General features: G+C 37.9%; 1 protein-coding gene across 2 annotated transcripts in view; it reads right to left on the bottom strand.

Annotated features, from left to right (window-relative positions):
* PDE1A (phosphodiesterase 1A, calmodulin-dependent) overlaps positions 1 to 25,613 on the bottom strand; it is a 397,000-nt gene that overhangs the window by 22,119 nt on the left and 349,268 nt on the right. For both annotated transcript variants that reach the window (XM_010833841.1, XM_010833842.1), the window contains one exon: positions 25,060 to 25,205. In XM_010833841.1, the coding sequence (XP_010832143.1) occupies positions 25,060 to 25,205 (146 nt within the window). The remainder of the gene's footprint in view (positions 1 to 25,059; positions 25,206 to 25,613) is intronic.

Genomic DNA, 25,613 nt, shown 5'->3' with positions numbered 1-25,613 from the left:
GGAGAAGGGGACGACAGAGGATGAGATGGTTGGATGGCATCACCGACTTGATGGACATGAGTTTGAGTAAGCTCCGGGAGTTGGTGTTGGACAAGGAAGCCTGGCATGCTGCAGTCCATAGGGTCAAAAAGAGTTGAATACAACTGAGTGACTGAACTGACTGAAGAAAGGTCAAAGACTTCAGCGATAAATCTTTTTTTTTTTTTTTGCACGACTTCTGGGAATTTCCTAGATTCCCACAGTTAACAAGGCAACATTATGTTAGTCAAAGTCTGAACAACGTTCCTAGAGGAAATAAACTCAGAATTGAAAAGTTTGGGCTATATATAAGGTCTAACTCTAGGCACACTTTAAGGGATAATAATTACAATGATGAAATATTCTTTTTGGGAAAAAGTGAATTGCCACAAGCCAAGTTTCCTGGATTAGCTAAAATGTCTTCTTTTTGACAGCATTTAGGTCTACAGAATAAATACTCTTCTTTAGAAATGTTTTCTTTTCCTAAAGGATTCTGTGCCAAGAAAAAGTAAAAGCAAGTATTTTAAGTGGCAGAATCCTGAACAGAAAGTATTTAGATAAAGGTGGAACATTTCAGCTCTACAAATTGAGTAACTTGAATAAGTCAATTCCATTCCTTCTTCACTCATGCAGAAAACTGGATGGATCTGAGAGAGATTTGCGGGATGTACTCTATGGGCTCTCTTGATGGATTAACTTAAGAATCTAAGTTGATAGAAGAGTCAAGATCAATTCACTCTACAGTAATTCACTCAATTGATTAATGGAATTGAACTGTGGCACATTTTCTCGTAAGTTAAGCAGAAACTCCGGAGAAGGCAATGGCACCCCACTCCAGTACTTTTGCCTGGAAAATCCCATGGACGGAGGAGCCTGGTAGGCTGTAGTCCATGGGGTCGCTAGGAGTCGGACACGACTGAGCGACTTCACTTTCACTTTTCACTTTCATGCATTGGAGAAGGAAATGGCAACCCACTCCAAGTGTTCTTGCCTGGAGAATCCCAGGGACGGAGGAGCCTGGTGGGCTGCCATCTATGGGGTTGCACAGAGTCAGACATGACTGAAGTGACTTAGCAGCAGCAGCAGTATGATTATATGCCTTATCTTTGAAATTACATCTGATGGGTAAATGATAGCTCCCCTCACTTTTTATTTTTATGAAGGTGAATCCAGAGAGTAAGAATAAATAACTTCTTTGTGAAAATACATTCTTCAGTATTAGACACCAGCCAGTCTCAGCTAATTAATTATTGGGGCGTTCCTACTAGTCTAGTACCATAACCATGAAGTCAGCTGTTAGGGGATCACAGTGAAAAAGGAGTAGAAGAGTAATTTCAAAAAAAAAATAAACTTTTCAGGAGGAAAGTACTTTGGCTAATCTTAAACCCAGTTATATATTGCACAAGTCATTCTCAAATCTCAAAAAATAATTAGGCTATTTTACCCCTGTCATTCACATCTACTAAAGTATAAACATTTTTTCAATGATAACTGTCCCTTAAAATTTTTATAAATCATTTATAATGGCAGAAAATTATTAAGGCATTTGGTCAGCAGAACAGAGGTTAAAATTAATATAAAATATAAATTAAGTTTATGAAAAACACATTACCTTTTTGGTGTCTTGGAAGGAAGAAATATAAAGATAAGCTTTATCGCAGAAATGACAAAATTAGTGATTAGCTGCTCAAAGAATATTTACTAACACACTATATTATCTCAGTAAAGAAAAATGCAACAAAATGCCACTTAAGCAAATATTTGAGAACATAAAGATGCTGATATAGTCATAGCAGCTGAGCTGGGTGAACCAAGGGATTTTTAGCTGTTATTTATGTGGTTGGCAACACTAATTAAGCAATCTGCAGAAATGGATCCCCTTCCTCTCCACAGATTTCCAGGAAGTAGACTGAAATCTTCAAGTCTTTTGGTCAAATGAGAGCTGCCACCATGCATGAGGTTTTACTTAAAGATGTCTACTGATCAGGAAAGCATAACACTTCTGTGAACTAGTTTTTGCTTCTGAAAAAAAAGGACCTTGTTTTAACTATCTAGAGAAATGATATAAAAAAGTTGTGAAAAGCTAAACTGTAATTAGCATTTATGACCAGTCACGTTTGTAAGAATTATTGTGGTAAAATTATCAAAATATAATTGATATATTTTTTATTTTTAACATTTTTACTTTGACCCTAAAAACTTTCATGATTTTTTTTGTTGTTTATCAGTGGTGATCTTGAAATGATTCTTTTTTTTCTAATTCAGTTTATTTTTTTCTGCATTTGAATTATTGCCTAAAATGTCTAGATTCCCAGGGCTCAATTCGAATTGATTTCAACTAAAGTAGATACTCTATGAATCTAATAAGCTGTGCTGTCATTTTTCTTAAGTGAGGTATGATTTACATATACATTTATTAGTTTATATGCTAGTTTTGGGTATGTAGCATAATAATTCAATATTTATATACATTGTAAAATAATCTCCAAAATAAGATGGATGGAGAGTTATTGCCACAAGATACATCAGCTTCAAAGACCACCTCCACTTCCAAATTGAGTAAGGACCACATCTTCCTTCCACTCATCTTCCTGCCAGCCCAGATCTCTGCTTGTTGTACTCCTACCACCCTTGGGGAAACCATTTTTTCATTATTCCTGAACCAACCAATAATCACCAGGAGAAACAAGCCTGTGACTCCTACATTCTTTCCAAGCTTTATTATCCATGCAAATATAGGTAAGGAGTTCACACACACTAGAGCAATCATGTAAGTGAGAGTCACTCAGTCGTGTTCTATGCTTTGAGACCCCATTAACTATAGAGTTCATGGAATTCTCCAGTCCAGAATACTGGAGTAGGTAGCCTTTTTCTTCTCCAGGGGATCTTCCCAACCCAGGGATCGAACCCAGGTCTCCTGCCCTGCAGGCAGATTCTTTGTTAGCTGAGCCACAAGGCAAACCCCTAAATTCTGCAGTTGTTATAGTTCTACCACCAACGAACAGTTTCAGTAAGCCTTCTGCTATGTAGTAGTTTGGGGCTTCCCTGATAGCTCAGTTGGTAAAGAATTTGCCTGCAATTCAGGAGACCTGGGTTTGATCCCTGGGTTGGGAAGATCCCCTGGAGAAGGGAAAGATTAGTCCATGGAGTTGCAAAGAATTGAACACAACTGAGCAACTTTCACTTTCACATGTAGCAGTTTGGAAAATGCAAATAAACCAACAAACAACTTTTCGAAGATGATCTAGAAACTACTCAGATCACTGGCTTTGAATGTAGACAAACTAGGCACAAATCCCAGCGTTTTCAAAGACTCTGTGAATTTAGACAAATAATTTAGGTTCACTGAGCCTCGGTTTTATTAGACTACAATTCTTCCCTTGTAGAATTGCTATAATAAATGTTTATATAAATGACCAATGGGCAAATCAATAAATGATGCAACATTTCATATTTTTCAACATTTTAAATAAAAAATGTCTTTAAGCTATAACTTGCCTGTTTTTTGAAAGCTCATAGGATCAGGTATGTTGGGATTCGACAGAAATAGGTTTGATAAAGCAAGTATGCGAGTCTTAAATAAGGCTTCAAAGAATTTTTTTTCCTTTTTCTGGGTTTACTCCTACCATGTTGCTATTCTCAGTGTATTATATGAAACTGTGAAAAGAAATGAAGCTTGATTCATTTATAACACATGTGCAAATCTATGGCTTATGTGGCTTAATTTACCTCCTTTGGACCTCAGTTTTCACAGTGATAAATGGTGATAATACCTAAGTCATAAGGTTGTTTGGCTGTTAAACGGATAATGACTGTGAAAGAACTCAGTATATTGCCTGGCCAGTAAATATGTACTTAGTGGAGTATAAATTTGTATTCTGTTTAGCACTAATAATAATATAATAACAAAAATCACTTATTATATATAATATACAGCATTGCAATTTAAGATATTTCAAATCCAAATAACAATACGTAAGATTTAATTAGTGAACCTATTACAGTCTACTAAAATGTCATGCTAATTATAATGTAAATTTGATCTTTTAAAATTGTAATGCTCTTTCATCAAGTTTAAATGTTTCCTTTACTACTGGTGGGAAAGACTTCCAGTTTTGTTTAATTTTTCAAGCAATTATATAAGAGCTATTTTAGAAAACTTTGTTTCCTTTTGAGAAAAATCTATGAGTTTTTCTAAAATAAATGGTTTTAAGTAAACATGTTTGTCTATAATGCTATTGTATATTCAATACATTTCAAATAAATTATGTTAAAAATAAGAAAGCATCCAACTTATCAGTAACTCATATGATGATTTCTAATTACAGACGTAGGTTGTAGGTATAGGGATGAAGTTTTTTTTAAATGTCCTAATAATAGTAGAAAATTAAAGTTTTTATAAGGATTTAATGAAGTTGAAAATAATAAACTAACCATGATCACACTAGAGACTTTCGAGCATGCTTAAAGAACTATAGATACTTTAGGCCAATTGTCAGGCTTTTGTTTTGTTCAATGGGTTAAATCTGAGAGGCCAGAACTACATTGCTCTGTGCAACTAGGGGTTTTAGAGGCAGAGAGAAGAAAGAGAAGAGGAGAACTCTTAAGTCGAGAGAAATGAAAGATTAGAGGTTTTGGAGAGAGAACAGAGGTGAGTGGTGACAAATGATGATTTAAATTTTTGCTTTAAAGCATAATGTTAAGACAATAAAGCTTCCAATGTACTTGGAACTGAGTTAATTAGTGGAGGAGCTGAAAAAGGTCTTGAGTAAAGGACTCAGTCAAATTCTGACTATAAATTCTGATTACACTTGCTGGAAGAGAGTAGGACCGAAAAGGAGAACTGTCTAAAGAGCTGTTCCCTACTTAATGCCCCTCCTCTTTAGACCCCTCCGCTCTCCATAATCTCTGCTCAACAGTACAGCATCCAGCCCGCACAAACTTCCCCATCACCACCTTCTCCATTCCCAAAATACCTACTGTCACTCTTCTTACCCCAGAGTTTTCAGAGGCGACAAAACTCCTGTGAACTCTTACACTTATTTATTGCAGTTCATTGCAAAGTAGAATTACAGCAAGGGACTAGGTATTGGGTGTCTGAAAATGAAAATATAGACATTGAGCAATGGGAGTTCAGGGGGAATATTCCCACATTTCCTTTTGCCATTCATCTGTGGATTTTAGATCTTTAAGCTAACAAAGAAAAATATGGTACCACATAATGGATAACATCATTTCATTTATATGAACTCACCAGTAAAATGAGACTTTTACTAGAAAAGAGTCAACTCACCTCTACTCGACACTAACAGAGCTCTTACACAGCCCTGAGCAGTAACCTCTGAAGATCCAAAACTGAACATCACATGAGTTCTGCTCTCAAAAAAACCCTATAGGTATTTGTTTTCAACTTAGTAGGCCTTTGTAAATATTTTTGGAATGACCTCATCAGCAATTGTCAATATTTTATCAAGCTCTGTAGTTTTGACATGTGTAACACATTCTGACTGTAATAGCTTATAATACACAGTGGTTCTCATTGGGTGGAGGATGGTGCACACCTCCAAAGGGGAATATCAGAATTTTAAGGCATGTGTAATTGACATCATATTCCGAATCTCCTCCACTCCCACTCCTATTCCAGCACTGATACTGGTATACTCCTTTTGAATATATATTTTCTCCTCCCATTCTGGGACTTGGAAGGCAGAACATAAATATACTAACTGCAGTAGAAATAAGTTTCAGTTCAGTTCAGTTCCGTTGCTCAGTCGTGTCTGACTCTTTGCGACCCCATGGACTGCAGCATGCCAGGCCTCTCTGTCCATCACTGACTCCCGAAGTTTACTCCCAGAGTTTACTCATGTCCATTGAGTCGGTGCTGCCATCCAACCATCTCATCCTCTGTCATCCCCTTCTCCTACCACTTTCAAATTTTCCAACATCAGGGTCTTCAAATGAGTCAGTTCTTTGCATCAGGTGGCCAAAATATTGGAGTTTAGATTCAACATCAGGCCTTCCAATGAATATTCAGGACTGATTTCTTTTAGGATGGACTGGTTGGATCTCCCCAAAGTCCAAGGGACTCTCAAGAGTCTTCTCCAACATCACAGTTCAAAAGCATCAATTCTTCAGCACTCAGCTTTCTTTATAGTCCAACTCTCACATCAATACATGACCACCAGAAAAAACATAGCCTTGACTATATGGACCATCATAGCAAAGTAATATCTCTGCTTTTTAATATGCTGTCTAGGTTGATAATAACTTTCCTTCCAAGAAGTAAGCATCTTTTAATTTCATAGCTGCAGTCACCATCTGCCCTGATTTTGGAGCCCCAAAAAATAAAGTCTGTAACTGTTTCCCCATCTATTTGATGGGACCCGATGCCATGATCTTTCTTTTCTGAATGTTGAACTTTAAGCCAACTTTCTCACTCTCCTCTTTCACTTTCATCAAGAGGCGCTTTAGTTCTTCTTTGTTTTCTGCCATAAGGGTGGTGTCATCTGCATATCTGAGGTTATTGATATTTCTCCCAGCAACCTTGATTCCAGCTTGTGCTTCTTCCAGCCCAGCATTTCTCATGATGTACTTGGCATAAAAGTTAGAAGCAGGGTAACAATATACAGCCTTGACATACTCCTTTCCCTATTTGGAACCAGTCTGTTGTTCCATGTCCAGTTCTAACTGTTGCTTCCTGACCTGCATACAGACTTCTCAAGAGGCAGGTCAGGTGTTCTGATATTCCCATCTCTTTCAGAATTTTCCACAGTTTGTGGTGATCCACACAGTCAAAGGCTTTGGCAAAGTCAATAAAGCAGAAATAGATGTTTTTCTGAAACTCTCTTGCTTTTTCGATGATCCAGCAGGTGTTGACAATTTGGTTCTGGTTCCTCTGTCTTTTCTAAATCCAGCTTGAACATCTGGAAGTTTATAGTTCACATACTATTGAAGCCTGGCTTGGAGAATTTTGAGCATTACTTTACTAGTGTGTGAGATTAATGCAATTAATGCAAATGCAATTCAGAATTCTTTGGCATTGTTTTTCTTTGGGACTGAATGAAAACTGACCTTTTCCAGTCCTGTGACCACTGCTGAGTTTTCCAAATTTGCTGGCATATTGAATGCAGCACTTTCACAGCATCATCTTTCAGGATTTGAAATAGCTCAAAAGGAATTCTATCACATCCAGTAGCTTTGTTCGTAGTGATGCTTCCTAAGGCCCACTTGACTTGACATTCCAGGATGTCTAGCTCTAGGTTAGTACTCACACCATCATGATTATCTGGGTCGTGAAGATCTTTTTTGTATAGCTCTTCTGTGTATTCTTGCCACCTTTTCTTAGTATCTTCTGCTTCTGTTAGGTCCATACCATTTCTGTCCTTTATTGAGCCCATCTTTGCATGAAATGTTCCCCTGGTATCTTTAATTTTCTTGAAGAGATCTCTAGTCTTTCCTATTCTATTGTTTTCGTTTATTTCTTTGCATTGATCACTGAGGAAGGCTTTCTTATCTCTCCTTGCTATTCTTTAGAACTCTGCATTCAAATTGGTATATCTTTCCTTTTCTCCTTTGCTTTTTGCCTTTCTTCTTTTTCACAGCTATTTGTAAGGCCTCCTCATACAGCCATTTTGCTTTTTTGCATTTCTTTTCCATGGGGATGGTCTTAACCCCTGTCTCCTGTACAATGTCATGAACCTCCATCCATAGTTCATCAGGCACTCTGTTGATCTAATCAGATCTAATCCTTCCCTTGAATCTATTTTTCACTTCCACTGTATAAACATAAAGAATTTGATTTATGTCATACATGAATGGTCTAGTGGTTTTCCCTACTTTCTTCAATTTAAGTCTGAATTTGGCATTAAGGAGTTCATGATCTATGCCACAGTCAGCTCCCGGTCTTGTTTTTGCTGACTGTATAGAGCTTCTCCATCTTTGGCTGCAAAGAATATAATCAACCTGATTTTGGTACTGACCATCTGGTGATGTCCATGTGTAAAGTCTTCTCCTGTGTTGTTGGAAGAGGGTGTTTGCTCTGACAAGTGCATTCTCTTGGCAAAACCTTGTTAGCCTTTGCTCTTCTTCATTCTGTACTCCTTGGCCAAATTTGCCTGTTACTCCAGGTGTTTCTTGACTTCCTACTTCTGCATTCCAGTCCCCTATAATGAAAAGGACATTTTTTTTTTTGGATGTTCGCTCTAGAAGGTCTTGTAGGTCTTCATAGAACCATTCAACTTCAGCTTCTTCAGCATTACTGGTTGGGACATAGGCTTGGATTACCATGATATTGAATGGTTTGCCTTGGAAACAAACAGAGATCATTCTGTCGTTTTGAGATTCCATCCAAGTACTGCATTTCGATGGAGAAGGCAATGGCAACCCACTCCAGTACTCTTGCCTTGAAAATCCCACGGATGGAGGAGCCTGGTAGGTTGCAGTCCATGGGGTTGCGAAGAGTTGGACATAACTGAATGACTTCACTTTCACTTTTCACTTTCATGAACTGGAGAAGCAAATGGCAACCCACTCCAGTGTTCTTGTCTGGAGAATCCCAGGGATGGTGGAGCCTGGTGGGTTGCCATCTATGGGGTCACACAGAGTCGGACATGACTAAAGCAACTTAGCAGCAGCAGCAGAACTGCATTTCAGACCCTTTTGTTGACTATGATGCCTACTCCATTTCTCCTAAGGGATTCTTGCCCACAGTAGTAGACATAATGGTCATAAGTTAAATTCACCCATTTTCGTCCATCTTAGTTTGCTCATTCCTAGAATATCAACATTCACTCAGGCCATCTCCTGTTTGACCACTTCCAATTTGCCTTGATTCATGGACCTAACATTCCAGGTTCCTATGCAATATTGCTCTTTACAGCATCAGACTTTTCTTCTATCATCAGTCACATCCACAACTGCGTGTTGTTTTTGCTTTTGCTCCGTCTCTTCATTCTTTCTTATTTCTCTACTGATCTCTTGTAGCATATTGGGCACCTTACCTACCTGGGGAGTTCATCTTTCAGTGTCCTATCTTTTTGCCTTTTCATACTGTTCATTGGGTTCTCAAGGCAAGAATACTGAAGTGGTTTGGCATTCCCTTCTCCAGTGGACCACTTACTGTCAGAACTCTCCACCATGACCCATCTGTCTTCAGTGGCCCCACACAGCATGGCTCATAGTTTTATTGAGTTAGACAAGGCTGTGGTCCTCATGATCAGATTGCTTAGTTTTCTGTGATTGTGTTTTTCATCTGTCTGCCCTCTGATGGAAAGGGATAAGAGGTTTATGGAAGCTTCCTTATGGGAGAGATGGGCGGCCACGCTCAGTAAATTTTTAATCTAATTTTCTGTTGCTGGGTGGAGCTGTGTTCCCTCCCTGCTATTTACCTGGGCCAAACTATGGTGGAGGTAATGAAGATAATGGTGACCTTCAAAAGATCCCATGCATATACTGCTACACTCAGTGCTCCCAACCCCGCAGCAGGCCACCACTGACCCACACCTCTCCACTAGAGACTCCCAAACACTCCTGGGAAAGTCTGGGTCAGTCTCTTGTGGGATCACTGGTCCTTTCTCCTGGGTCCTGGTGCACACAAGATTCTGTTTATGCCCTCCAAGAGTCTATTTCCCAGTCCTGTGTAAGTTCTGGCAGCTCTATTGTGGGGTTAATGGCAACCTCCTCCAAGAGGGCTTATGCCATACCAAGTCTGCTGCACCCAGAGCCCCTGTCCCTGTGGCCAAACTGACCCATACCTCCACAGGAGATGCTCAAACACAGTTCTGTCTCTGTGGGGTCCCTGGGTCCTGGTGCGCACAAGGTTTGTTTGAGCCCTCTGAGCATCTCTGGCGGGAATAGGGTTTGATTCTAAACATGAATGAGGTGGTTATACTTGGAGAAGGCATTTTCATGGAGTTTTGGTTGATAGGTAAGATTTTAATAAGCAAAGTGAATGAGAGGGTCCAAGAAGTGCATTACATGAGGGGGAAAGAACAGGATAAAGGTACAGAGAGAGTCCACTGACTTTTTCAGAGGAGAAGGCAAACATTCCAGGGTAGAGACATGTGCTCCAAGGTGATATTTTATAGCACAGAATTATCAAGGTACACACTGCTACTCCCTGGTCCAGTTTGCCAGTGTGAAGCTGGCTCAGATCCTAATCAGTTCTTGGCTTGCCTTGACCATGAGCTGATCGTGTCCCACACTCCCCTTCATGTCCTCCATATTAATTCAAAAACACAGAAGTGTTCTATTTTTTAACTACCTCTACACTGGAGATAAGCCAATTGAACTTTTAAAAAACAAAGTAGTCCTAATGATGCTAATATGCTGCCAGGGTTGAAAACAACTGAGTCATGTCTTGACAATAAATGAGTGAGTGAATGAATGAGTAACAAAAAAGCACATACTCACTGTGTGAACTGTTCCTTAAGCTTTTCGAGGGTTAAGTGGCTTTTGTGAATGCCACCTCTTAGAACTTTATAATTCTGGTCTTCCAAAGGTTCCATTCTACCAAATGTATACTCTTGTTCTATTGCACTAATAATATAATGTAGAATGCTAGCTGAAGAGATTAAATTAGAAATAAGAACAATACAATAAATATATAATAGAATACATAATTTAATTTACTCACAATTTAAAATATGACTTAAAAATTACTAGCAAGATCTCATTTAGACTGGCAATTACACTTTTGAACCATAATTAGAGAGAAAATGAGAGTGAGCTCTAGTTTTTGTCTCTGAAAGACTTTGCTTCCCTCTGCTTGTTTACTTGTCCCTTCTGACATATAAAAAGTATGCAATATTTTCTCAAAAATAGTCTGGAGATTCACAGTTCTGGGGGTTTAGGAGTTATAACATAAAATATATTATGTTTTATAAAAAGATAATGGAAATAGTAACTGAAATATTTTGTGAACAAATATGTATAAACAACCTTTTATAAGGTTGTAATTATAAATTATTGAATTATAAAGTAATTCAATGCAAAGTAACAAGGACATGTTTTTGTTCTTTTCAAAAAAATGTATTTTTATTCTCTCTAGGGAACAGATGTAAGCGTGAGGTGCACTATTAGGGACTAATAGGGATTGCTAGCAAATAAAAAAAAAATCTAACAAAATTTTATGAGATATGAGTGCAGAGTGATATAGGTGTTTGGGAGTTTAAGTACTGCTGTGTCAATGGTTTGACTGAATTCAACTTCCTAAATATGTCTTAAGATTGCACTGGACCTTACTAGCAAAGAGATGATTCTCTCTCTCTCTTTTTTAATTGATTTTTCTATGACTAAAAATGTCAAGTTCCCTCCAAAACAATTTTTAAAACTATTAACCCCACTGAAAAACCTCAAAGGACTTAAGCTTAATTTCATTTTGTATTACATGATTCAGTTCATTTAAAACCATTCAAATTAAAAGAAAAATGAAACTTTGATATTTTTTTCTTGCAAAGTAGTGCAAAACACTTGATAAATGTTAATTGAGTAATATTGTTTTAAATGAAGTCACTTTAACAATCACTTTATTTTTAATTTCGCTTCTGAAACAACTACAAAAGCTGTTTGCCTTGTTGCACTGATGCTGTGAACTATTAACTTATCTGGTTTTGTTCCTATTTACTGGTCACCAAGGTCCTTGCTCATTCAGACAAGCAAACATAGGTATTATTACTGAAGTACCCAGAAACAAGGCATATATACTCTTAGCCTTCAGACTCAAAAGCCATATCCGTGTATGGGACAAAGTTTCTTGAAAAATACTTAGTCAAGTTCTTTACTTCTCCACTCATACCTCCAGAAGATCCAGGTTTCTCATTTCATGGACATGGACTGAGGTTTTTACCAAGAATAACAAGAAAGTTAAGGGTAGCCTTCAGATTAGAGGTGGGAAAGGTTTGAGTCATTGTTCCAGTGGCAATTTTTCCCATTCCTATGGGACTGAAGGAAAATGGGAGAGGGAAGAGAATTGAAAAGTACAAGAAAGCTAGAAACTTACAGCCTCTGAGAGAGGACCCTGGGCTTAGCCAGGCCTGTCACATTTGGGGTTATTTCTAAGTGGGAAAGTATAAAAGATTTAAGAAATAAAATCAGGCATCTACAAGTAAAGGAGAACTTTGTCTCCTCAGAGTGCCCATATCTGGAATTTTGCAAGGTGGAAGCAAGGTAGATGCTCTCAGGTGCAAGGCTTAGGTAGAGTTGGCTATACGCAAGTGAGAGAAAACGTCCGGAAAAGCAGTTTTCAGTCGTATGTGAGGAAGAGCAGCCTGTCCTCTAGGCCTGAGAAGCATCAAAAGTAAAGAAGAATGAGAGTGAGCAGACTGTGAGAGCAAAGTGTTGCTGGCCCATAGTGATAGAAATGAGGGATTCACGGTCAGAAGCAGGAGCTAATAGCTTGAAACAGATGGGAGGTTATCGGTCTGGAGGGATGAGAGGGAGAGTGTCCAGAAGTCAAACAAGGACTGTGCTTATCCCAAACCCATAACACTTCATTAGTCTCTGGGGACTCTGATGCCAGCTAAAGAAGAAGGAAAAGGAGGTAAAAAAATCTTAATTTTTCCTCCCCAATATCCTACATTTACCAAGCTTGTGTGTGTGTCTGTATTAGTTGCTCAGTTATGTCCAACTATTTGCGACTCCATGGACTGTAGACCACCAGGCTCCTTTGTTCATGGAACTCTCCGGGAAAGAATACTGGAGTGAGTTGCCATTCCCTTCTCTAGGGGATCTTCCCAACCCAGGGATCGAACCCAGACCTCCCACACTGTGGGTAGATTCTTTACCACCTGAGTCATTAGGGAAGTGCTTGCCAAGCTTACTCTGATTCCATTAAAACATTTAAATAAGTTTATGCACACAAGTTTTCTATAATCATGCAACAAAGGGACTTCAGCTAGAAACTATGCTTGGTCACAGAAAAAGAATGGAAGTTACATTATTTGTGCACCCACTTTGTGGACTAAGAAATAGTATAGTTGTATACTATTTATTAAATAAAAACTTAAACACTTATAGTTTTAAAAATCTGTACAGTATTTGGATACATTTTTTTTCTGCCTCATGTTGTCTGTCAGGATACAAAAATCTTTGCTGAAATAGACAACAGCTATTTGGGTCATCTTGGATAATTCTCACAGTATGGCATTGAGTGGAAAACTATACATAAATGAATATAAATGACATGATTCCATTTTCACCAGGTTTTAAAATAAGCAAAACTAAGCTATGCATTGTTTAAAGTTACACAAATAGGAGTAACAGCTTAAAAAAGAGAGAGAAAAGATATAATTGTCACAAAATTCAGGGTAGTGATTAGATAATGGGAGGGAGAGAAGGAAAGAAAGGATCAGGAAGGACTTACAGAACTACTAATCCATGGAAATATTCTATTTCTTGGCCTAGATGGTAGGTTTTCTCTCTCCTTCCCACCTTTTTTCTTTTGTTCCTTCTTCTTCCTCCCTTTGTCCCCCTCTCTTCTGCCTCCTATTTTTCTTTCACCATATAATTGCTTGAGTTTCAAATTTGTGACAGCTACTGTTCTCACATCCTGGGATACATCAGTGATCAAAGCAAACATCCCTGTCCTCACCAGCCTTATTTTTATTGGGAAAAAGACACTTGATGCAAAGAACTGACTCATTGGAAAAAAACCTGATGCTGGGAAAGACTGAAGGTGGGAGAAGAGGGGGACAACAGAGGATGAGATGGTTGGATGGCATCACCAACTCAATGGACATGAGTTTGAGTAAGCTCTGGAAACTGGTGATGGTCAGAGAAGCCTGGTGTGCTGCAGTCCTTGGGTTGCAAAGAGTCAGACACAGCTGAGCAACTGAACTGAACTGAACTGAAAACACCCTGATAATGGGAATGATTGAGGGCAGGAGGAGAAGGGGGCAACAGAGGATGAGATTGCTGGATGGCATCATTGACTCAGTAGACATGAGTTTGAGCAAACTCTGGATGTAAAAGACAGGGAAGCCTGGTGTGCTGAAGTCCATGGGGTCACAAGGAGTCGGACGTGACTGAACAACAATGACAACAAGAGAGACAATAAAAATTAAAGCTAAAAAGTCAGTTATTTATAGGCTAGAGAGTGATGTGTTATGGGAAAATAGTTGGTGAGGATTATCAGGGGGCAAGGGAGGAACATGGATGGAATTTGAAGATTTTTTTCCAGGGGAGGAGTAATTCATTGAGAAGGTAACAACTGAAGCTGGACTTGAAAGCAGAGAGGGAGAAGGAGGGAGGGACATTTCTAAAAAAGATTCTGGTGAAAGCTCTTAAAGCCGAAGGGTATCTGACAGGTAAGAAAGGAAACAAAAGAACAGTGTGGAGGTTAGCGTGGCTGGAGTAAGGAAGCATGTGAGAAGAGACATGGAAACCGAATCAGCAAGATGAAGGAGGTGAAGGCAGATCATATAAAGCTTTAAAGGTAGTAGCATACTGCATCAAAACCCAATTGTTACATTTTAGAAAATTTACAAGCTATTTGTTAAACCGACTTATTCTTAAAAGTAAAATATATAAACTTACAATTAAATAAATTGTATTCAAAACAAAGGTGGTACTTAGAAACCATCATGTGATAATTATTTTGATACATTTTACCATTATCTATATCATAAGCTTAATTATTTCTGCCATTTCCAAAACAGGCCACAGTGGGAATATTCACACCATGGATATTATCAAACCTTCCAGACTGGGGCTTGCTTTCTTGTTTTATTCCTGTCTAAAATGGTGGAGATAATGATAAAAATAAAGATTGACTTTAAAAGTGTGTCATGTCTACAGTTGCTACATTATAAATAGTACAAAATATTGAGGGAATTTCCCCCCACTCTTCAAATACTATTATCCAATTAAACGACAAAGAAGTCATTTGCATCTCTGATGAACAAGTGAAGTTGAATATGCCTTTCATGTTTTTTTAAATTCAGACATGTATTTCTGTACATTCATCTTCCTTCTTGACATAAATAAAAAATCAGTCTGAATGACACCCATTTGTCAGTTGCAACCATAAGCTGACAACAGACACAAGAGTTTGTCAAAAATTGCTGAAAGTATTCTGAGAGAATCAATTAGCTATACAGAATTTATAAGACTATTGTATATTAGTACTTATAAATTATGTATTATACATTCTTTATAGTAATAAACTTATATAATAATAATAAACATATATGTATACATGTACATATGTGTGTGTATATACATACATTTTTGAGCTAATTGTTAAATTTTGCTAGCATACTATTTCATGTATGTGTATGCATGCTAAGTCACTTCAATCATATCCGACTCTTTGTGACCCTATCAACTGTAGCCTGCCAGGGTCCTCTGTCCATGGGTTTCTCCAGATAAGAATACTGGAGAAGGTTGCCATGACCTCCTCCAGGGGATCTTCCCCACCCAGGGATCAAATCTGGGTCTCTTGTCTCTGGCATTGGCAGGTGGGTTCTTTACACTAGCACCACCTGGGAAGCCCACTATTACTTACAGGCCACTATAATGACTGTCTAACCATGAACTTCCTGATGTGCAAGCTGGGTTTAGAAAAGGCAGAGGAACCAGAGATCAAATTGCCAACATCCGCTGGATCATGGAAAAAGCAAGCGAGTTCCAGAAAAACATCTATTTCTGCTTAATGGACTATGCCAAAGCCTTTGACTGTGTGGATCACAATAAACTGTGGAAAATTCTGAAAGAGATGGGAATACCAGACCACCTGACCTGCCTCTTGAGAAATCTGTATGCAGGTCAGGAAGCAACAGTTAGAACTGGACATGGAACAACAGACTGGTTCCAAATAGGAAAAGGAGTTCATCAAGGCTGTATATTGTCACCCTGCTATTTAACTTATATGCAGAGTACATCATGAGAAACGCTGGACTGGAAGAAACACAAGCTGGAATCAAGATTGCCGGGAGAAATATCAATAACCTCAGATATGCAGATGACACCACCCTTATGGCAGAAAGTGAAGAGGAACTCAAAAGCCTCTTGATGAAGGTGAAAGTAGAGAGTGAAAAAGTTGGCTTAAAGCTCAACATTCAGAAAACAAAGATCATGGCATCCAGTCCCGTCACTTCGTGGGAAATAGATGGGGAAACAGTGGAAACAGTGTCAGACTTTATTTTTCTGGGCTCCAAAATCACTGCAGATGGTGACTGCAGCCATGAAATTAAAAGACGCTTACTCCTTGGAAGGAAAGTTATGACCAACCTATATAGCATATTGAAAAGCAGAGACATTACTTTGCCAACAAAGGTCCGTCTAGTCAAGGCTATGGTTTTTCCTGTGGTCGTGTATGGATGTGAGAGTTGGACTGTAGAAGGCTGAGCGCCAAAGAATTGATGCTTTTGAAGTGTGGTGTTGGAGAAGACTCTTGAGAGTCCCTTGGACTGCAAGGAGATCCAACCAGTCCATTCTGAAGGAGATAAGCCCTGGGATTTCTTTGGAAGGAATGATGCTAAAGCTGAAACTCCAGTACTTTGGCCACCTCATGCAAAGAGTTGACTCATTGGAAAAGACTCTGATGCTGGGAGGGATTGGGGGCAAGAGGAGAAGGGGACGACAGAGGATGAGATAGCTGGATGGCATCACTGACTTGATGGACATGAGTCTAAGTGAACTCCGGGAGTTGGTGATTGACAGGGAGGACTGGCGTGCTGCGATTCATGGGGTCGCAAAGAGTCGGACACGACTGAGCGACTGATCTGATCTGATTAAAATAATGTATACTTTCTTTAACTTATAAATACTACATATATGTTTTTATATATTCTTTTGCAATATGCTGTATCTCACAAAATCTTAAAAACCCTGAACACTAAATAACTTAAAAAATTCTATGTAAACATTAAGGAAATTGAATCAGCAGATAAAAACTAACCCACAAATAAAACACTGAGCTTAATGGTATTTTAAAGGTAGTCCTACCAATTTCACTTAAAGTCAAGAATTTTCAAACTCCAACTCATTTTATAAGGCTACTGTAATCTCAGTACTAAAACTAGACAAGGTCAGTATGAGAAAGGGAAACAACAGCTAATATATAAATTTTATAATGTAAGCCAAAGTAACATATATATATATATATATATATATATATCTTACAAAGGTAATACATAACAATTAAGTTGAGTTTATCCAAGAAACATAAGGTAGTTCAACATTAGAAAATCTATGAATATAATTCACTGCATGAACTAATTAAAAAGAAAAATCATGTGAATTATTTTAAAAAGCTACAGAAAAGACATTTGTTAAAACTAAATGTTTTATTTCAAATTTATTTTCTTAATATTGATGGGAATATAATTAACCTCATAAAGAGCAGATCAAAGAAATTAAGGTATATCAAACCATGCTGAAACATTAAACATCTTCCTTTAAATTCAGAGACAAGCTGAATGCCATCATTCCTTCCATTTCAGATCATTCTAGATAAACTCGCTAGTGTAGTTGTCTCAAAAGAAACAATCATAAAAGGTATACATTTGGAGAAGAAAAAACTGTCCTTTGTAGAAGTGCCTGTGTGTGCCTGCTAAGTCGCTTCAGTCATGTCTGACTCTTTGCAACTCTATGGACTCCTCTGTCCATGGGATTCTTCAGGCAAGAATACTGGAGTGGGTTGCCATGCCCTCCTCCAGGGATTTGTAGAAGAAAAGTATACAAAGGCAAATTGTATTTCTATACACCTGCAAGAAATACTTGTTCACAAAGCAATAAAAATATAAAGTACTGATGGAAAGTCCAACAAACTATATTCAGGAATTTTAAACATAGTATTATTAATCATAAATATTAAGTGATTACATAATATATTACATGCTTAGGGTACCTAACATCTAATATCACTAACAAATATTTTCTGTCATCATTACTATTGTTATTATTACCAAAGAAAAATAAGTTTTCTGCTAAACATGAAAGAAGACATAAGAATGATAAGATAGATTTAAATAGGATGAATTAATATTATAAAGATGACAATTCCCCCAAATTTATATCAAAGAGATTCTAATAAAAACTCCATTATTTTCCTTTTTTTGGTGGAGCATATGAACTACTAAGCCAAAGTAGGTTTCAAAAGTTTCAGATGATTGATTCTATACTGAACACGTTCTACGCCTCTAGAGCAACTACGTAGGGAATATGTCACAAAAAGAAACTAGAAAGCACTGGTATGTTTGACATTTTTAATAGATATTCTAAAACGTCAGGCTTGCCTTAAGCTAGCTCTAGGTTTTCTTCTGGTTCTAAACAGCTGTGATTTGCACACAATGCGACTCCAGGAGCCTCTCAGTTCTCACGGTGCCTCCTTTTCCACTTCTTAATCTTCTTTGTGCCTAGTGTTTTGGGGTTTGAATCAATATCAAATAAGTCATAAAATTACTCAGTACCGTAAGAAAAACAGTGCATTCCATTCCAGACTGACCACCCAGATTTCACCCTGGGACATAACTAGTTTTTCTCAAGTACACATTCTCTTTGAGAAGATAGGAAAGAAAACAGATCTGGGATTCATTTATGGTTTTAGTTTTAGTGGACCTAGGTCAGTTTGGAATTCTCACGTCTAAAGAGAATCCAGACTCTTAGGTAACTTTAAAAAGCAACTCTTTTGCTTCGAGGGAGAACAGATATTTGTGTTTGCCACTTGGGGCTGTTCTAAACAAAATCTAATCTACTCCTCCATCTCAGCTTCAGACACAGGCATTGTTCATGACATAGGAAGGCAGGTCACCAGTGAAAATGAGTTACTCTTATGTGGCACTTTATAAACTACACATTTCTTTTCTGTAAAGGATTTTCTTGGTGGTTAATTGGAAGTATCTCTCATCCACTGGCCATCAAATGTACTCTTTTTCTCATTTCCTTGATGCCTTGTTCTCAATGCTGCACTATAGACATTCAGAACTCTGGGGCATAAATGGAGACTGGTCAGAATTTATGGGAATGTCTGCTCCTTCATTAGGAAAGATATGATTTTCCCAATAATAACATTTATTGAGGGTAGGAAAAGTTATGTGATTTGTCTGAAAATCCATAGGTAGAAATAGAAGAGTGACTCTCTCCACCATTTCCCTCCACATGGCTCAGTAGAAAGACAGCCACATACTCTTAAAATCTCCTGTCTGCTCTTGAGTAGTACAGAAGAAGGTAGAGACTGGGCAGAGACTTAAGATGCTAAGGAAGGCTGAATAGATAATGAACGCGTTTACTCACTCTAAATGGATACCTTTAACCAAAACGAGTTTGGGATGGAAGAAAGCATTTTTTTTCCTTTTTGTGTTTGCCATTTAAGGGCTTTACTTTTTGAAAATGCCCTGTATCAAAAACGAATGTGTAAAAATATAAAGATAGAGCTACCACATGACTCTGCAATCCCACTCCTGGGCATATATCCGGAGAAAAACATGATCCAAAAGGATACATGCACCCCAATGTTCACTGCAGCACTGTTGACAATAGCAAAGACATGGGAACAACCTAAATGTTCCCGAGGAATGGCTAAAGACGATGTATGCAGTGGAATACCACTCAACCATTAAAAAGAATGAAATAATGTCATTTGCCCCAACATCGATGGACCTAGAGGTTGTCGTACTGAGTGAAGTCAAAGAAGAAATATTGTACAACATCCCTTATATATGGAGTCTAAAAATAAATAATACAGATGCACTTACAAAAGAGAAAGAGATGCACAGACTTAGAGAATGAACTTATAGTTGCCAGAGGAAAGGACGAGGGAAGGGATAGTTAGAGAGTTTGGGATGGACATGTACACACTGTTACATTTAAAATGGATGACTAACAAGGATCTACTGTTTAGCACATGGAACTCTGCTCAATGTTATGTGGCAGCCTGGCTGGGAGAGGAGATATCTGGGGGGAAATGAATACACGTATATATAAGGCTGAGTCCCTTCACTCTTCACCTGAGGCTATCACATTGTTAATCAGCTATACCTCAATACAAAATAAAAAGTCTAAAGTTTAAAATAGGTTTAAAAAAGGAATGAATTTTCATACAACATTCTTTAACAGATGTTCTTAGATCCTGAATTGAACTTATTGAATGAAATTATTCTTTTTAAAAGTGTTTTATTGATGACCCAGGAGCTACCTACCATGGAACCTAGTCATCCATACCATCCAAGGCTCTAGGATTAGTGGGATGTTTTTGAGATAACTATGAAATATAGTTTCAGAGGTAGCATGAAAGTGAAAGTGAAGTCTCTCAGTCATGTCCGACTCTTTGCGACCCCATGGACTGTGGCCTACCGGGCTCCTCCATCCGTCCATGGGATTTGCCAGGCAAGAGTTCTAGAATGGGTTGCCATTTCCTTCTCAAGGGGGGTCTTCCTGACCCAGGGATCGAACCTGGGTCCTTTGCATTGTAGGCAGACACTTTTACCATCAGAGCCACCAGGGAAGTCCAGAGGTAGCATAACGATGATTAAACATTTGCTCAGAACCTTGATGTTTAACTAATATTCCAAAGTTCTCAGCATCATATAACCTGATTTTTTTCATCTTAATGCAATTATAATAAGGAAACCTTCATCTTCAGTCTATTTCAGACCAGAGGTGATGGCAATGGGAAATTACAATGGCGGTATCTGATACACACTGACTCCAAAACAGAAGGCTGTTTTGGTTGCTGTGTTTTTGCAGCAGATCACATTTAAAAATCTTTTATTATGAAATACTCTATTCATAAAAATGGATTATATTACATATATAAAGCATGTATGTTAGGCATAACCAAATGAACATCGGTGTTCACTTAGAACTCAACTAAAGAAATAAAATATTACTAACTCCTAAATAAATTCTCCATCCTTTCCCTAGAACAATGATGAATATTTTCCCCTATCATTCTTTAGTGTGTATTCTAAAACCTATTATTCAGTTTTCAGTTTTGTAAACTTTCTATAAATGGTGTCTTGCTATATTACACAGCAGCTGCATATTTTGCTTAATATTATTTGTGTCTTTCATCCCTGTTAATATTCACGATGAAGGTTTATATTAACAGCTGTATGAACATGAATAAGAATCACAGTTTATGAATCCATTTTGCCACCGTTTTTAGGTTTTTTGCACTCATGAACAATGCTGCAATGAACGTTTTATGTCTTCTGATGCACATGAGCAAAAGCCTCTCTAAGGTAAAAACATACAAGTGAGATTTGGGGGAAATATAGCATTGCATCCTCAGCTTTGCTAGAGAATGCCAAAGTGATCTGCAAAATGATTATAGAAATTTACTCATACACGGTTAACATTTAAGAAAACCGAAAACTGGCATTATTCTCGACTCTTCTCTGGATTTCACATGGCACATCTAATCTATTAACAAATTCTCCCAGTTCTACTTTCAGAATATATCCAGAATCCAATCTCTGTGCTGTCCCTTCCCACTCGTGCCTACTGGATCAGGTATCCACAGTTTAGACACTGTCCCTCCACCGCTATTACCCGTAACGAGCCCACATCTTTGTTCTGGGTCATGAACAGCAGCTTCTTGCCTCCTTCTCACCACTCTCATTTTTACGTAACAAACATAATAGTTTCCATTCTGTAGTCAGAGCAATCCTTTTAAAATTTCAGTTTGTATCATTTTAGTTTTCTTCTTTAAAATATATTGGGTTTCCTTTCTCTCTTGGACCCAAACCAATGATGCAGCATCACGTTACCCATCTACCACATGCCTACATTATTCCCACTTGCCTAATTTCCCTGTTTCATTCACCTCCTGTTATTTCTTGCATGTCAGCCAAGCTCCACTCCCCAGTGCTGGTCATTTCCTCTGTCTGAAAACTTATTTCCCAACCCCTTATACCAGACCTCCTCATAGGTCTTTCTAACCTCCTTCATGTATTTTGACATTATTACCTTCTCAGTAAAATCTTTCCTATGCACCTTATTTAAAATTGTAATCTTGCTCCTAAGTTGAATTCTTTCATGAAGGTAAGTGTCTCTAGGTTTTTTGTTTTGTTTTGTTTGTTTTTTACTGTACTCCTAATTCCTAGAACACATAGCAGAAGCACAGTAAGGAATAAGTACAATAATAAAAGCCAATTCATGTAATGGCTACTATTTCAGGTACCTGTAAGAAAATTATATAAATCAACTTATTTAATTTTCCCAAAACCCATGTGGAGAGAGAGGACTTCAGTTGGCCTGCACAGAAAAGAAGCACAGCATTGGAAAACATGGACAAAAGCAATTATTCCATCACACTGGAAATCAATCAAGGCAACACGACACTTTGAGAAGCATTTATTCTTGAAAAATTCCTGGAGATTCTGGTACAAACGGCAGGAATCTGGACATTCTTGCCTGGAACTGCTCTCAACCTCCCCCACCAACACCAGCTTGAGAATGGAAACCAGCTTTGCTGTCACAGGTAGATGCAATTTGTTGGGATAAGACAGAAAAAAAAAAAAAAAAAAACAGTTTCTCCAATATAAAGTGGTGGATTTAGTTTAGAACAAATGTGGAAACCCCACATTTGCAAGCTTGAGATTGTGGTCCAAGTTTGGAGTAACTGCTAGACCATCAGGATTTAACAAAAAAAAAAAAACTCCCAGCAATCAAATGGACCTGGAAGGTCTGATATAGCTCTCCTATGGTCATCTGAGGAACATATCTGGCTGGCAGAGGAAGAACCCTGGAGGGGTCTTCCTGCATGAGCTTGATTTTTCAAAACAATTTTAAAAAGACATTGTCTTCTTGAATTTCAAGATGTTTTAAATTTTAATTACTAAATATAAAGTCTATTTCTAAAACTTTTAAAAATAAAATATCAGTTAAAAATTGTTTTAAGGTTTTTCTGTTGTTTGGTAGAAAGGTAAACTTACTGGTTAACTTTTCTGTTATTTACTATTGATTATTGATTACTATTATTATTAGATTTAACATTTTCTAATTATGGAAATAATAGGAATAGAGTACAAATATTTCAAACCATAAAGAAATATATTGGGATAAAAAATAAACCTCAAGCAGTAAGAATGAAGGCCACACAAGTGGGAAAACAAAAATAGTAGATTAGGAATGTTCCTCTGAATTTAAAAAGTGGATGGATACTGAATTTTCTTGAATGTTCTTTCTGCGTCTCTTGAGGTCTTATATGTTTCTCCTTTTACATTAAGATTATGAGTGCAGTAATAAAATTTTTAAATGTAAAACCAAATTTGCACTTCTGGCATAAACCCAATGTGGTAGTAAATTCAGTCTGCAAACCCATGACTTCAGTAAACAGATGCCCTCAGGAGAGATCTGGCTCCAGAGTTCCTGTATTTCTCTGAATTTCTGTTTTATCTTTATTTGAACAGGTCCTTTGGGTGCCAGATCTTCCCTGGTGGCTCAGATGGTAAGGCATCTGCCTGCAGTGCTGGAGACCTGGGTTCAATCTCTGAGTCAGGAAGATCCCCTGGAGAAGGAAATGGCTACCCATTCCAGTATTCTTGCCTGGAGAATTCCACGGACAGAGGTACCTGGTGGGCTACAGTCCATGGGTTCGCAGAGTCAGATACAACTAACACTTTGACTTTCACCACGGGTGCCAATGTCTTTTCAGCAGTATTTCATCCAGCATTGCTAGTTGTTTTTCACCATATTTCTTTAAGTTTATCTAGTTTACCATTGCATTGGAAATAGAAACCAAGTATGTAATTTTATAAATAAAATTCAACGTAAGTTTCTTTATTCAAACGAATGCTCTACATAAGTACCCTTGGAAATTATATTATTAAAATGCTCTATGATTTTAATTTGCTTAAAGCCAGACTTCCTATGTTCAAATCTTGGTTCTACATTTTATACCTGCAGGACTGAGTTATTATTACTCAATGTCAGAAATGTAAGTTGAGAACTTCATGCAAATCTAAAATTTACCTCTGTGTGCAACACAATAAAGTTTATTAGAAAGAGAGCAATTGTAGTACTTAATCCAATTCTGTCACAGAGCTTCCTTTATTACAAATAGATTCTAAGTGATGGATTGATGTTTGGGGTTCACTGTTTATTTTAGTTAAAACTTTCTTAGAGAAGAGTGCATTTTGGTCAATTGAATTATTGGATTTGTTGAATATAAATATTTCAACTCATATTATTTTATATGAATATAAATATTTCAGCTCATATTATTTTAACTCATATTCAACTCAAATATTTCATACTTTCTTGGAAGATATGGGACAGTATAATAGCATGCAGTGGGAAAAACCTTGGGTAGAGAATCAGTTTTGACTCTAGCACTTAGAAGCTGTATGATCTTCTATCTCCAGACTGTAAAATGAGCGTAATATTTTCCACTTCAAAAGACAGTTGTAAAAGGAAATAGGATAATACATGTAAAATGCCTGGAACATAGGAGGCGTTTCAGAAATCTTGTTTCCCTCCTGTCTCCTATTTCTGAGAATATGTTCATTTGTTTTCCCTTCTGAATAAACAGATTCAAAGTGAAGTTTATTCATTCACTCTTTGATTCAAAAACACATTCAATAAATAACTTTAAAGCACCTATGATATGCCAGGGACATATTTCTTCAGTAGCAGATTACAAATGACCTTTCCAACTCATGAGTGAAACTGTCAGCCAAAGAAATAACTTAGTAAAACTGAAAAAAAAAAAAAAATCTCTGACACAAAGTCTTGCTTTCCTAGTGCAACACAAAATCTATTTGGAAAGCTGAAACACAGGATCAAAAGCACGTCTAGAAATGGACAGGAGGATGCTATGCCATGTAAAACTTCGTTACTCTTTCATTGTCCCAGCCTTCCTTCACATCCACTTTACTGTCACCCACGTCAATACCTCTACAGCCTACATGGCACACACAGAGCAGAATTTCTTTATATTTAACAGTCAAACCAATTTTCTTATGAATAGCCAAATTATAAATACCTCTAAGAGCTTTCATATTTTGTAAAAGAGGAAATCTAGGGAGAAACACAATCCAGCATCTCAGAGGAGGCATTAGGACAGGGAGGGATAGAGGAAGGCCTCATAAACTGTACCTTGAGCAGCTAACTCTTTCCACCTCTCTTTGTTCTGCTGGATGATGTCCACCAGGCTGTTTTTGAAGCTCTTCAGGTCCACGCTGGCAAGGGAGTAGTCGGGGGAGTAGGTTCCATCATTGGTGGTGCCTTTCATATTTGATCGTCTAAAGGAATCAGCAACGTGAGATAACATATAGATTATTGAGCTAATAGTAACACCAAAGAAACAAGAAAATGCCAAGGGCAGAATATGAGACGAGGAAGCAAAGCCTGATACACTTTACAAAACCAGCTGGAGAAGCAGGAAAGGCAGCAGCTTAGGCCCAGTGCTGCTCACCTTCCTCCCCTCGTGGACAGGGCCAGAGCAGCAGGTCATAATCCCATAGCATGTGTTATGGGGTGGGGATGGCAGTGGGTGAGGCCTAAAGAGAGGAGCAGAATCTTGAGACAAGCTGACTTAGTCGTGAGGCCACTGGTGAACATCACAAAAGAGACACCAGGTGTCTCTGGAGTCAGATAACCATCCCTGCCCCTCCTTCCATCATTTGATTGCCAGGCTAACTTGGATCTTT

Source organism: Bison bison, unplaced genomic scaffold (assembly GCF_000754665.1).
Source record: "Bison bison bison isolate TAMUID 2011002044 unplaced genomic scaffold, Bison_UMD1.0 scf7180017863946, whole genome shotgun sequence".
In the NCBI taxonomy this organism is placed as follows: domain Eukaryota; kingdom Metazoa; phylum Chordata; class Mammalia; order Artiodactyla; family Bovidae; genus Bison; species Bison bison.
This window is presented reverse-complemented; position numbering and strand designations above follow the sequence as displayed.